The sequence below is a fragment of the Anthonomus grandis genome, chromosome 1 (genome assembly GCF_022605725.1).
Source record: "Anthonomus grandis grandis chromosome 1, icAntGran1.3, whole genome shotgun sequence".
In the NCBI taxonomy this organism is placed as follows: domain Eukaryota; kingdom Metazoa; phylum Arthropoda; class Insecta; order Coleoptera; family Curculionidae; genus Anthonomus; species Anthonomus grandis.
In genome coordinates this window covers 28,229,748-28,244,266 of record NC_065546.1, presented here as the reverse complement: position 1 = coordinate 28,244,266, position 14,519 = coordinate 28,229,748, and the positions used below count along the sequence as shown (strand labels likewise).

At 32.8% G+C, this 14,519-nt stretch overlaps 2 protein-coding genes across 2 annotated transcripts; one reads left to right on the top strand and one right to left on the bottom strand.

Moving 5' to 3' along the window:
* The first annotated feature begins 280 nt into the window (after nucleotides 1-280).
* LOC126736710 (transmembrane protein 198) lies at nucleotides 281-11,360 on the top strand. The gene is made up of 7 exons (XM_050441214.1): nucleotides 281-575; nucleotides 710-922; nucleotides 7,835-7,945; nucleotides 8,007-8,234; nucleotides 8,312-8,548; nucleotides 8,614-8,756; nucleotides 10,977-11,360. Exons 2-7 carry the CDS (start codon nucleotides 733-735, stop codon nucleotides 11,133-11,135), a joined length of 1,068 nt encoding a protein of 355 aa, XP_050297171.1. The 5' UTR covers nucleotides 281-575; nucleotides 710-732; the 3' UTR covers nucleotides 11,136-11,360.
* A 43-nt stretch (nucleotides 11,361-11,403) lies between these two features.
* LOC126736701 (beta-1,3-galactosyltransferase 6) lies at nucleotides 11,404-14,168 on the bottom strand. The gene is made up of 2 exons (XM_050441203.1): nucleotides 13,284-14,168; nucleotides 11,404-11,777 (listed from the first exon to the last, which is right to left on the bottom strand). The coding sequence occupies exons 1-2, from the start codon at nucleotides 14,105-14,107 to the stop codon at nucleotides 11,501-11,503; spliced, it is 1,101 nt and encodes a 366-aa protein (XP_050297160.1). The 5' UTR covers nucleotides 14,108-14,168; the 3' UTR covers nucleotides 11,404-11,500.
* Between the last annotated feature and the right edge of the window lie 351 nt (nucleotides 14,169-14,519).

The following is a 14,519-nucleotide window of genomic DNA, read 5'->3' as shown; positions in this document are numbered from 1 at the left end:
TTTCCTTGATTGTGTCAGTTATATAAGATTGTCTATTTACAACTTATTTTATACGTTGTCAGTCACTCTAGGGCTAAGATAGAAAGGTTAGGTTCAACTTGGCCTTTTTTAGACTTTAGATGACCTTTTCAATAAAGTCATTATTATTATAATAAATTAATTATCGTTAATGGCGCACTTAATTATAACGGTCAACGAATGGGCCAAACTCCTCGTGACGACGTCATCAGAACCAGACGCGAATTTAATTCACAGTCCAAGAATCGTGTTATTCGGAACAAAAGCGGGGCGTCGGGACGCGCACTTCGATTCCCGTGACGTCACGACGTGCGCGCCCGCATATGCGCCCGTCGCACGACACTTTAAAATAAAAATAAATTAGTTCCGAGGGTCGTATCCGTTAAATAAATTGTTTAAGTAAAATATTTATTGCAATTGGCGATCCGGTAGTGTTTAAGGAATTTTTGGGAATAATGTGTATTAGTTTAAATACGTTATTTAATTGTTATTATCTGGGGCTTATTTTTGTTGTGATCCAGACGATCGGGGGTAAAATACAATGAATCATATGTTTGGTAAGTTTATAATGGATCCTTTGTTTAGGCGCTTTTTCACTTATTATGTTTGTTTTAAGGGTTGTTTTTAATAAACCTACGCGAAGACAATCATCTCGATATAAATTATAAAAAATAATGTGTTTATTATTAAGGTAACCAATAGTAGGTGAGCTAAATGGCGAATCAGGCACAGCCGGGATCTCTTGTTCCCCCACGTAACGGTTCCATTGGCGGGGGCGCAGCTCCCCCGCACTTTGACAGGCCCCACATGGACCCCAGCTGTACTGTTTCAGTCCATTACAATCCCATAATAGCAACCATTTTTGGGTGCTATATAGTAATTGGGCTGGTGTACACTTTTGCCGGTAAGTTTTTATTAAAATACAGAAAATCCAAGAGTATTTTAATAAAAATTAGGTTTTTTGAAAGGCCTACGGAAACAAGTATATCTGAAAAAATTATTGATCATAAATAAAATTGTGTTTATTTCCAACTGTCTTAAAATTAATAACAAGCAAACGCTAATAAACACACCACCCACTCTTAGTTAGTTGGAAGCCCATATTGGTTCTAACATTTCACATTTTATATTTTAGCCACTGTTAGTTTGAATTCCATGTAGAGCGTTAGTCCTAATAATTAACTGCGCAACACTTATTTAAATTCATACACCAACTATACACATTTTTACAATTTATTAATTAATATGAATACAAGTTTCAGTAGACATGCATATTAAATATTTTACATATAAAACAACAATCTAAATAAATTTTGAATCTTGCCATTTGAATTGTAAATCCAATCGCAAGTTTCTACTTTTAATTTCCTTAATGTGATTTTGAATCATTTAATCATTATACAGTGTGGTGACTTTAACTGGAATAAATTCAGTTAAAACTAATCAAATTTTATCTCGCAAAATTCCTGAGACCCGTCGATTTTTGTTTATTTTTTTTTCACATTTCAAGATAGTTTTTGTATTTTTTCACCTACAGGGGGGGTCCAAATTAACCCAAACTTTTTTTATCAAATGGAAAGCCACTTTTTTCAAACTCTCATTGAAAAGAGCCCTTTTTCCTGATTAAATTGCCCTATATACTTTTGTGATTATCTAAAGGAGAAATACGAAAAAAAAATAAAAACCATTAAATTATTAAATGTCTCGAAATATTTTGTGTTGGTAAATTTTTGGCGTGTTTGTTTATTTTATTGGTATCGAGACATTTCCTGACATTGTTGTAGTGTAACTGTTAAAGTGAATTTCAACCAGTTGTTAAATAAGTTAACTTATATTGAAAAAATGCCTTATTTATCCGAATCCCACAAGATTGAAATCTTAATGATGATTGGTTATGGGGACAAAAGTCGTACTCAGCTAGAGATTGTCCACAAGTTGGGCACGTGAGGGATGTTTCAAGACAAAGGTTTTCTAAAATCGATGAAAACACCCAATTAAATGTATTGTTAGCGATGGAAGAAAATCCGGTAACTGCAGCCAGAAGAATAGCTCGCGAAAACTCTATTCATCATAAACCTGTGCTAAAATTTTAAAAAGTGCAAACAAACGACCTTATAAAATGCAACCCGTTCAAGAGTTATTAGAAGACGATCCAGATCGCAGATTTCAGTTCTGTGATTTAATGATGAACGCCATTGACGAAAATCGCATATCTTCGGAGTGGATCCTTTTTTCTGATGAGGCTACATTCACCCTAAATGGCCATGTTAATAAGCAGAACTGTCGCTACTGGTCTGACGAGAACCCACACTGGGTAAGGGAAACTAATACACAATATCCCCAGAAAACTAATGTTTGGGCTGGCATAATTGGCAGGCAAGTTATAGGGCCCATATTCTTCAATGATACTTTAACTGGGGAAAGATATCTAGAATTTCTTGAACATGAACTAGTTCCAGCCTTACGTGCCTTATATCCGAGTCAGTTCGATCCAGATTTGTATGATGAAAGAATCTGGATGCAACAAGATGGTGCTCCCCCACATTATGCCCGTAATGTACGCCAGTATTTAGATGACAATTTTCCAAACAGATGGATTGGTAGAAAAGGTGCAATCGAGTGGCCGGCACGTTCTCCCGATCTCACCCCACTTGATTTTTTTCTATGGAGACATTTGAAAAGTCAAATTTATATGAGCAAGCCAGGAAACCTAGACAAACTCAAAGAACGTATTAGGCAAGAAATCCGACAAATATCTCCAGAAGTGTTAGAAAATGTCAGAAACAAATTTTATTATCGTCTTGGGCTTTGCCAACAAGTAAATGGTGCTCATTTTGAGCATCTTATACATTAAACGCAACTTTTAATAACTTAATGGTTTTTATTTTTTTCGTATTTCTCCTTTAGATAATCACAAAAGTAAATAGGGCAATTTAATCAAGAATAAGGGCTCTTTTCAATGAGAGTTTTAAAAAAGTTGCTTTCCATTTGAAAAAAAAAGTTGGGGTTAATTTGGACCCCCCCTGTAGGTGAAAAAATACAAAAACTATCTTGAAATGTGAAAAAAAATAAACAAAAATCGACGGGTCTCAGGAATTTTGCGAGATAAATTTTGATTAGTTTTAACTGAATTTATTCCAGTTAAAGTCACCACACTGTATATTATTTTAGGTGCTAACGAAGTGATATTTCTTGCTACATCTATGCAATGTAGGTACTCATGTTATTTATCAAACTTCTGGTTTTATGTGGATGCGTTGGAAATTTTAGAGGTTCCTTAACGATCCTGAAAGCAATTTTTTTAGCATATAATTGCCTAACGTTAAAAAAATTAGAGTATACAGGGTGGTCCGGTTTTGATGGCGGAAAATTAAATAGCCGACGGAGAACGAAAAAATAATAAGTTTGCTATTATAAATAATATTCGAAAAATTATTCGTTAAAAAATTACAGGGTGTCAAAATTCTAATTAAAAAAATAATTTTTTTTTTATTTTTCTTAAACCACTTTAGATATTTTAATGAAATTTGGCACGTTTAGATAGTTAATCAAGACGCATCTTTTTGTGCAAAAATTATTAATTTTATTTACCAGTGGCGTGTGTGCGGGCCGATCTTCATACAATTTTAATTAAAAAAATGATGCGCCAGTGTTTTTTTTTTAATTTCTTTTTTTTGTGAAATCCTTGTTTAATTTAAAATCAAAAACATCTCTTTACTTTTTGTCGTGCGACACACCGTTTTCGAGTAAAAATGCTGATTTATAAAAACACATAAGAAGATAACACATTTAATTCGTTTAAAAACAATAACAAAATGAAAACAATTAATAATTAAAGAAGTTGTTCAAAATGCAGCCCACTGACCTAAATACATTTTCTACACCGAATTATTAAGGAGTTTATTGCAGCTAGTACCACAAAATTTTGATTTTGCATGTCTTTTACATGCTTTCTGAAATCTTAAGATTAATTCCTCTCTTTATCTCCTCGGGATTAGCGTAAACTTTATCCTTAATGTTTCCCCAAACGTAAAAATCTAGTGGATTAAGATCCGGTGACCTGGGTGGCCAGAGTATTGGTCCAATACCATTTTGATCATTAATATCATTCCTCCCTAGCCGGCCAATCCACCTTCGAGGGTAATTATTATTATGCCAGTTTCTTACACCTATTCCAAAATGTGGGGGGGCTCCATCCAGTTGTATCCAACTTTCATGTCTCAAATTAATGGGTAAATCCTCAATGCAGTCCGGCAGACTATTATTTAAAAACTCCAGAAATAGTTGTGAGTTTAGCCTTGGAGGTAGGAAATGCGGACCACAAACATTATCACGAATAACGCCCAACCAAACATTAATGGAAAATTCATTTTGAAACGATCTTGGCCGAATTGCATGAGGATTCTGTTGTGCCCAAACGTGAATGTTATGAAAATTTATCACTAAACAAGAAAAGTAAAACAAGACTCATCCGTCCAAAGTATCTTGTGTAAAAAGTCGGGATTTTCCTCTGTTGAGTTTAAAAGCCACTGACAAAATCTTACTCTCTTTTCAGCATCACTAGGGTGTAAGCCCTGAACAGGCTGTAGGTGATATGCATGCCTATGGTCAGCGTGTAAGGTTCGCAATATTTGAGATTTAGGAATTTGTAGTTGTTGAGCTGCCTTGCGAGAGCTCAGCCTTGGATAATTATCAAAAGTACACGATTTTCATTAATATTTCTCTGGTTTCGGTATTGTTCATTATTACCACGTAGACCAATGATCCTAAAATGTTGATGTGTTCTAATGAACACGCGAGCATCTGGAATTCTTCTATTTGGATACCGTTTTCGATATTCACGAACTGCCGCTTCCGCATTTCCATCACAAAATCCATAACAAAAATGAATATCAGCGTATTCATTACTTGAAAAACGCATTTTTCACAATACTTTTAACAACACTGTTAATAATACCAAAATTAATAAGTTAACCAACGCAATAATCTGACTTACTTAAATAATTAACTGTCATAATAAAATACAAACAAACCGTCTTTTGTTTTATGCATGCATTGCCTTCTTGCCGGCATTATTATACTCATTATTTATTTGAATTTCGGAATCCAGATTCTTGTGTCTTTTTTAGAACCCAACAGAATAATTTAGTCTTTAATTAAATTTAGTATTTTCATATTTTTTGTTTAATAAAAAAAAATCAGCATTTATAAAAATTTATTTTTTTACTCGCAAACAGTGTGTCGTACGACAAAAAGTAAAGAGATGTTTTTTATTTTAAATTAAACAAGGATTTCATAAAAAATAGAAATTGAGAAAAAAAACAATGGCGCATCATTTTCTTAATTAAAATTAATTAAAATTGTATGAAGATCGGCCCGCACACACGCCACTGGTGAATAAAATTATTAATTTTTGCACAAAAAGATGCGTCTTGATTAACTGTCTAAACGTGCCAAATTTCGTTAAAATATCTAAAGTGGTTTAAGAAAAATAAAAAAAATTGATTTTTTTTATTAGAATTTTGACACCCTGTAATTTTTTAACGAATCATTTTTTGAATATTATTTATAATAGCAAACTTATTATTTTTTCGTTCTCTGTCGACCATTTAATTTTTCGCCATCGAAACCGGACCACCCTGTATAAAAATATTGTTCTGTAGGATAAATTATAGTTTTATTATAATTTTAGTAATCCATTTTTGCATGGTCTTAAATCTTCGGATACTAACATTAATCACGTCCCCCCATCGACACAGACCATATATCAAATGAAATTCCTTAAGGCTAAAATATAGAATAAAAAGGTAGTTTATTAACGGATTTACTATGTACAATAGATTTATAATAATTGTTTTTTAAATAATTAATAAATTAATTAATGAAGAACATAATATTCTAAAAATAAATATAAATTTCCAAGATTAAAACACTACATAATTCTTAAACCTTTGACTATAGAAAACACAAAATCAGATTAAGGTGCATTACCAGATTAGCAAGTTTCAATTGGCCTATTTAAACAATAATTTGTACTTGACCTTTCCAAATAAAATAAATCTCTACACTTAGTGTTCCTCTGAGGAACTTTAAAAAAAAATTCCCAACAACTTCGGAGAGTCTATCGAGCCATTAATAATTCTAAATGAAGCATTATCCTACGATTTTTTAAGGTTGGAATGTTTAGTAATTATAGTATATCAAAATATTTCATTTCTTCTGCGGGGATTTTAAGTTTATATGCAATAAACCAGAGGATTTTATTTTTAATTCTTCAAAATTGTTTATATGGCAAGTCAGGCAGACTCCTTTTCAAAAATCCCAACAGTTTTAGTGCTTATTTAAAATAAAGTCAATAATGGTTGTTAAAACTAAGTTCAATTAAAAAACAGTCCTCAATCTTTCAAAATGGTCAGTGGTTCCAAAAGAGAGTTGTCTAGCCTATATTTAAATAAATTTGAGAATTTCTATTAAAACGCATATTACATTTATTTTTCGTGGAACCAGGGAGTGCATTGATTTAGGTCGGATTGCATTTTTACACAATCTCTTACATCTCTAATAACCCTAAAGATTTTTAAGTCATCTTCATGCAGCAAGATTAGATACTCCAAAAACTTGATATAAAGGAACTATGATATTTTTTATCGGGAAAAATATTTGTGAAGCTACAATCCAAAACACTTTGAAACAATGTTCTTTGTTTAGTTTTTTCAACTTTGTTAGCTTCAAGTGCTCTCTGCGATATTTAAATCTAGAAACAAATTATCTTATTTTTTTAATCAAATGGTTGGCTTAAGTAGTAAGTCCCAACTGAAATGTTGATTAATTTGAAAGCCTAGATATTTCATTATATTAGTAGCTGTTATATTTATAATGTAAGGTATTAATATTAGGAATTCCTGAGCTGTAAGAACTAAATGTTATAAAATGAATTTTATTAAAATTTAAGGTGAGAGCATTAAAATTAAATCACTTCTTTAATTTGACGAAATTTTGCCTTTGGAATATTTTCTCTCTCAGTCCATAACTTAGATTTAACGAATAAAAATGTATTACCCGCAAAGCTTCCTATTTTGCCATTAAGCCTTAGATCAAAAACATCATTTTATATTAAGAATAAATAATAATAGACCAAGAACTATTCCATATAGAACACTATAATATTTAATAACTTTAAAAGTTCTTTACCAATTTTTACAGCATACAGGTAACTTTTATTAAATCAAGGTACAGTCCCCTTATAGTTTATACCAACAGATTCTAATTTTTTAAGAAGCTTAGAATAACAAACGGTATTAAAAGCTTTGGCTAGATCGACGAATATGTTTAAGAGACGACTCTTTATTTCCTAGGGTCTGATAATTTTTTTTTGTTAAAAAACTATAGTATCTTTAATCGATTTGCTAATATTATAAATTATGCTGGTAAATTAGTATTGTATGTCAAGCCTATACGGGTTTTATTCATATAAGCTAAAAAACCATTTGCATAAAGACTTTTTAGTTTATTAATTAAAAGAATTTAAGTACTTCTCAGAAATATTTGTCTGCTTAAAAAGAATATCAGTGTTAATGTCTAGAACCAAAAACTGAGATTCTGTGTCTAAAAACTTGGATAAACCCATCCAGATTCTCAGTAAATGCAGTAGAGTCAGTTTCGTGAGACAGTACAAAGCGGAAATGAAAAAAGTTGGATTGATCAAAAGTAGGTTCAATAGACTTTGTCGGGCCTATATGACAATATTCAATATTATATTCCTAATCTGATTTAACAAAGCGATTTTTTATTATTATATAAACTCTCCTTTTGAAAGGTTATCGGCTCTTCAAGACCATCATGTTTCTTACCGGGTTCATTTTCGCCTGTAGCATGGTCTACTTAATGTGTCTACAGGGCGAACTGTTGCCCAGCTACGGAAATGCCGGTAACAATCTTAATTTTCTCATCACTTTTGGTTTAACTGCGTTTTTCCCATTTATTATCAGCTGTTGCAGCATTCGCTGGCCTGCTCTTCGGCCTGATCACCATGCTGGTACAGTACGTCGGTCTGTTCGTCACTGGCCTACATACAGGACTGCTGTTCGGTCTGGCTGGGCTATTGACAGCCGATTATCTCACTCATACCACGCCGAAGGGAAATATTTGGTTGTGTATCGGAGTTTTGTTGGGAAGTGCTTTGTTGTGTGCCATTTTCAGTCTATATTTTAGAAAAGGTAAGCTCATATTTGTCAGTAGAACCTAACCAACCCTCAAGAAATAATTTACAAATAAATATTTCCTAAATGTCCAGGTTTGACAATTGTGGGATCCAGTTTATACGGTGGTGCTCTGCTGGCCATCACAATCGACTATTTCCTAGAGAACCTCTCGGTCTTATCCTGGATCTGGCAGAGGGCGTCCCTAAAACCGGTCCAGGCGCCCCCCTGTTGGTTCTCCTGGATCGTTTTAGGGTCCTGGCCGATCCTCACCATTACCGGGATTATTGTCCAGTCTTTTTTAACTGGCCGAGGGCGGCGCCACGAGGACGGTAATGTTTTTAAAATTTTTATTATTCGCATAGAGGGATTTTAAGTTAATGTTTTGTTTGTATAGTCGCCGCCGGTAGAAAAAAACCAGCCAATTTAGCCGGGAACTCCGCTCGTCCAATGAACAGACTAAACAGGGCCGAACTGAGACAAAAGAAGTACCGTTATTTGTATCAGGTCCGAACTGCCCACGGAGATATTATAAGCCAGGTAAGTGCTATAATAATGCACATTAATAATGAAAGCGTATAAACTGCCCAGGGTTATAAGTGAACAGTTGGGCAAAAAATATTATTAATTAAGATTAGTTACAGAAACTTATTGTTTTTTTTTAAGAATAAACCTACCGTAGCAGATAAAAGAAATAATTCCTTCTGAGTCTCATTCAATATCAAGTCAGCTAATTATTGTTTATATCTAGTGCCATTTTTTAACAGTATAGTTGTGATTTATACCAAAATATGTGTTACCTTAAGAATGCGACCTATTTAACAGCTTAGGTTTCAGTTTGAATTGTCTTAAAATTAGTTAACTAATTACCAGTTTTATTACAGAAAATACCTAAAATTTGCAAATTATAGCCAAAACTAAATAAGCGCATTCCGTTCCGACTATCTCCTTGAATCCCATTGTTATCGGAAGTAGGGACTTGACGAAGATAGGTCATAAATAGTGCAATAATTATGTGGAAAATCGGTTAAACTTCATTTCAATATTGAAGTCGGAACCAATGAACAGTCAGTTGATCCGAGTTTTTTTTAATAAATTGACCAAACCATGGGGAGGGGACCATGTTACTTGTGTTGTGCCCAAGTTAAATGGAGACAAGTTGGAAATTCTGCCCAGTTATTAGTTTGAAATCAAAAGGTGTCATGATACACTGGTCTGCCAAAATAGCAAAATTCTGAAGGTTGCCAGCTTGTCCACTGGAGTGTAAATGTCATACACCTCACCTTCACTGTCTTGAGGGAAATCTCGCGCTACCAGCAGTGCCTCAAACGCATTGTCTCTCTTTACTTTGAAATCCCATTTACTGTCTATAACTTTTTATCTTTAGGCTATGGCACTTCAAATATTATTTTCCCGTAAAGGCTCTTCACTACTTGAAAAGAGACATATCACATTCACCGAACTCTTCCAGCTTCATGTCGTAGTCTTTTGTCCAAACCGGTTTCTCAACAGCTCTCTGCAGATCTTTTAATTATCTCCCCTCCAGATTCTACTGGAGATGTGTGGTTCTATGTTTCCAGATTATCCAAGACAACATTTTTCAAAACAGCTGCAACAGAATTTTCGTTGCTAGATAGATCATACAATTCATCACCACTGGCTTCAAAACAACCAAATGTTTCAAGTTGTTTACCTAAGTTCTATAAGGCAAAAATACGCGAAACCCTTGTGTAGTTTCTCCATACACAAAAATGTTTTTTTCACGTTTTGCATCTAACTTTTCCTCCTTTTTTTAAGCACGCTCACGAATACTGGAAAGTCAAATTCCTGAAATAGGTTAAGATTAAGATCACATTTATTATTTGACCACACTTCATAGAGACTTTGATCCTTTATTGTTCTGCATGAAACTCGGTTCAACACGAAAACTGAAGCATAATCACCAAATAAGATTTTTATTTGTGATTGCTATGCAGTAGGATTCTAGCGGCCCGAACCAGTATACACATGTTTCGTTCTGCCCTGCCCTTTTTATCCTGATGTATCTAGGCAGGATCTTTCATGGATTATTCCCCTTCTCTCTAAAATATGTCTTAACTCAGTGTTTATAAATTCAAAGCCATCATCCGTTCTGAGCCGCTTCATTCTATTGCCACTTTGAGTTTCAATCATGTAATGTATTTTTATTAACCCAAAAAAAAATTAAATTTACACATCAGTATATGAACAATAAAATACCAGAATACAATTTCTTTCAGTAGTTTGTGTTTTCTTGAACAAAAATGTAAACATCATTTTACGGTGTAGTAACCCCTTAAGCAAAATCATAATAGATATCTTCTGACAGATGTGCACTCAAACAATACACAATACAACTTGATGTTAACTCAATATAGAAGGAGCAAAAATAGAATGAATGAGGAAATAAAACTGTATAATGCTTTACGACTAGATACAAGGAACTTTTATCAAGTCTAAGAAAAATCATGCAAAGATATGTAGCCTCTTGTCTAAGTACATATTATACTCTTGTGAGGCATATCACACTCTAACGAGAACTGAAATGCTTTCCTTTTAATAGACTTGGATTTTAACTTCTTTCTCATTTTACTCATAATACTACTATTTTAAAATTAGTCTGTAGTAACTATTGTCCCAGACTTATCTATAATACTTTGTACTATAGATAATACTTTGTATTATAGAAAGACCAAGAAAAATAATTAAAATATAGGAAAACTGACGTTCTTTTTCTTGCAGAATTTCGTCCAGCAAATGCAAAATAAAAAATATGACGGTGAATGTAGTACCCTGGAATCGGACGCGACCCATTTAACGATGTTACCGGACCATCATAATTTGGTAGGACCTTCTCGCGAGCAGTACTTTGACGACAACGATTTCTATTATAAAAAGTAAGTTTTTGCGTCAGTTGTGTCATTTGGTGTGGCAACAGTGTCTCAAATATAGCTAAAACATAATCAATTTTAAATTATTGAAATTGTTTTTGTGGTGATATTTATGTATTTACGCACGGCGGCAATTCAGATGCCGCCTCTTAGACTTATATATAGTTAGATCTCATTTATCAAAAAGTCAACTTTTAACTCAAAATTTAAGACAATAAAAAAGTGTATATACTTAGTTTGTTGGGTTTCTTTTAGTTCCTTACACACATACTCTAGAATTATCTTTTTAACGACAAAAATCTACCATTTATTTACAAAGGATTTTATCTATATCTTCACAAAAACTTAAGTACAAATGAAAAAATTCACACAATTTTAGTGCCAGGCCACACAACATTTAGCAGGGGATCCTTTCCAATCATATAAATAGTATTTCCTTCTTACATGTTCTTTCTTACAGAGCCTTTTATCAGTCTGTAAACTATCATACATATTTCTCATATCATCTGGCGGAATATTGTGGGTAACTAAATAAAAATCTTTGCACCCTCTAGTTGTCCATTCAGTGTCAAAACGAATATCATGAATCCGAATTATGTTGTTTACTGGGGCCAGCCATAAGCCCACACTTACATCTTCGGAATTGTACACCCTGAAATAAGACAAACTGGTAAAACATTTATTTATGGGCTGAAAAAATTGAAATATTAATTAAGGGTTCAAATGAAAGGATTATAATACTGTAAAACAACATAGTTTTTACAATGCTCAATAGGGAATATATATATAGAGATTTTGCATTGGTATAAGTCTAATTACATAATAGAAGATAATTCTGACACTGTTTGAAGTTTTATGTTAAACTCACAATAAGTATAAGATTAAAAAAAAAACAATGAAATTATTGCAATTTCAAAACACTTAAAACAGCATCACAAAATAAAAATTCTAACAGACTATGAAAACACTTATAAAGAGTGTAATATGTCTATGTTTATATAAACTAAAATTTAAATTATGTCCACCAGATACACTTAATCTTTTATACTATTTTACCCAACTGAACTACATAATTAAGGAGTGTGATGTGGAGGGAGTTAAACAATATGGTTACATGTGAACACTTTTACCCTTATTAATGTCTCAAAGTAAATAATGTGATACATAGGTTTCTTCAAAGGATCAAAAAAATTGATTCTATGCAGTAATTGGTGATTCCTTATCAATTAGTGCATACAGCCAATGATTTGAGGGTAAGTTTTAATGAGCATCTTACTTTCTAAGCCTATTAATATTGTAGCTAATATAACCTTAAAGTCAGACATCTTTAGATTCATTTATAGAAATAGTACATTTTTTTCATTACGTTTTTTTAATTAATAGTTATTCAATGAACAAGCCTCTGTGTTTTGATCACCTTATCAGGAAATTCATAAACAGCATTTACAAAAGGTTCAGAATAAATTTTAACCAAATCTTGACTATCATTTTTATTGTATATGCAGAAAACTATACTACACATTGAAAAAAAAAGGAGAGCTACTTTCAATATTTACTTTTTTTACAGTTTTTTAAATGGTCAATCAATAGGTCCAGAGCTGCTTGATACTATAAATCTTAAGAGTTCCATTTAGACTTTTTAATTTTGTTTCATACAGAATTCCATAATACTTATTATGTCATTATATATGTTTAATTGACTTTTCATGTTATCTATAATTATGTAAATAGATACAATATGTATAAGAGCTGCACAAGCATGTAATATTAGATTATCTAAAAATAACAGCCTAAAAAATATTAAGTGGTAATTTACAAGTTTCTCTAGGTAATCTATTTATAAAGGTAGGTGCACAGTGAAATGTTGTATTAATTCTAAGAGGTTCTTAGTCTAAGAAAAGGCACACCAGATCAGTTCCTCTTCTAGTGAGGTGATCATCCTCAATAGTCCTATATTGACTGTTAAATTTTAAAAGCATACAGAAGTGATTTATCAATATATTGTGATGAAATGGAAAGTATGTGTGTAGTGAGAATTTATCTTTAGGTCTAAATGTATTTTTTATATTTAATTTTACTGAAAATTCCACCACATTGTATGTAATGTCTACTTTGGCAATATATATTTGAATTTAAATACAATTGTACTGTTTATTACCTTAAATTATCTGCATTCCTAGCAATAAAACTGACCAGTTCCTTAGACAATATATATCCACCTCCTAAAGCATATGGGACATATTTATCACATGCAATCCAATGTGGTTCGGCCCATTTTCCAAAAGTTTGTACTTTCGAATTGCCTGCAAAATATCCCCAATATAAACTCATATTTTCCACTTGCACTTTTTCATTTGATTGCACATCAACCGTAATAAAACGATTCAGCTGCTCAGGTGGAAGATTTAGCGGAAACTGTAGTTGGGATGTTGCTAAATGGTGTTCCATGTTCTGAATGTCCTTTAAAAGTGCAGGTAGGTTTATGAAGGTGTCATCGTCACACTTAAGGGCAAATTTATACTGTAGACCATAATTATACTGATCATTGAGCCATTGAAACATCTGAAGCACTTTTTTTGTTAAATTCATATAATTGTCTTGCATGGGCAATATTAAAATGTCCCAAAACTCTGACTGTTCGTTGCTCAAATGCAACAGTTGGTCACTGTCAAGTCCCAAACTTCCCACAACAAAATAGTGCTTGAACCGATAAGGGGTGGATGTGATCTGGCCCAAATTCAGCCATGTCTCTCTTATTACTTTTCGTTTTTCAATGTGTTTTGGCGCCGACAGTATCAGTACGATTACCTCCGGGTTCTGTAGCCTAGAGTTTTGTAGGATCCTGTATTCCCTATCAGATTTATCTATGATGCAAGTTTTTTCTACTGGCGTTAAATTTATTGTCACCATGCATCCCAGCAGGAATGAAAATAGCGCTATTAGTAGAGTACGCAAATTCTTAATTTCACGGTATTTTATCATAAGAATTTGTTAATAATAAATGGAATTTTGAAAATTGCGACATGAAATCAAAAAAGTGAGGTTAGCCTGGTTAGCCACAGATGAAACGTCATTACTGTCACTCATCACATCACAAAATATACACTAAAACACCTAGAACATACCGACGTTGTCAAGTGTAACAAATTCTGTCTGACTAATTTTAATAGAACTTATAGGAAAACGTTTTTTTTTTTAAATTTATGTGTCTTTTTATCATAAAAATTTGTGAAAAAAACGAATTTTTGCAAAGTGTAACATATAATTAAAAATAGGTTATCACAGTTACCATGTAGGTCAAATCTCCAACGCAGTTACCATGTAGGCCAAATTTACCCGTTGATAATCGACCTAAGCTTCTTCTTGTGGGTGGAAATTCTAGTAGAGTGTTCCT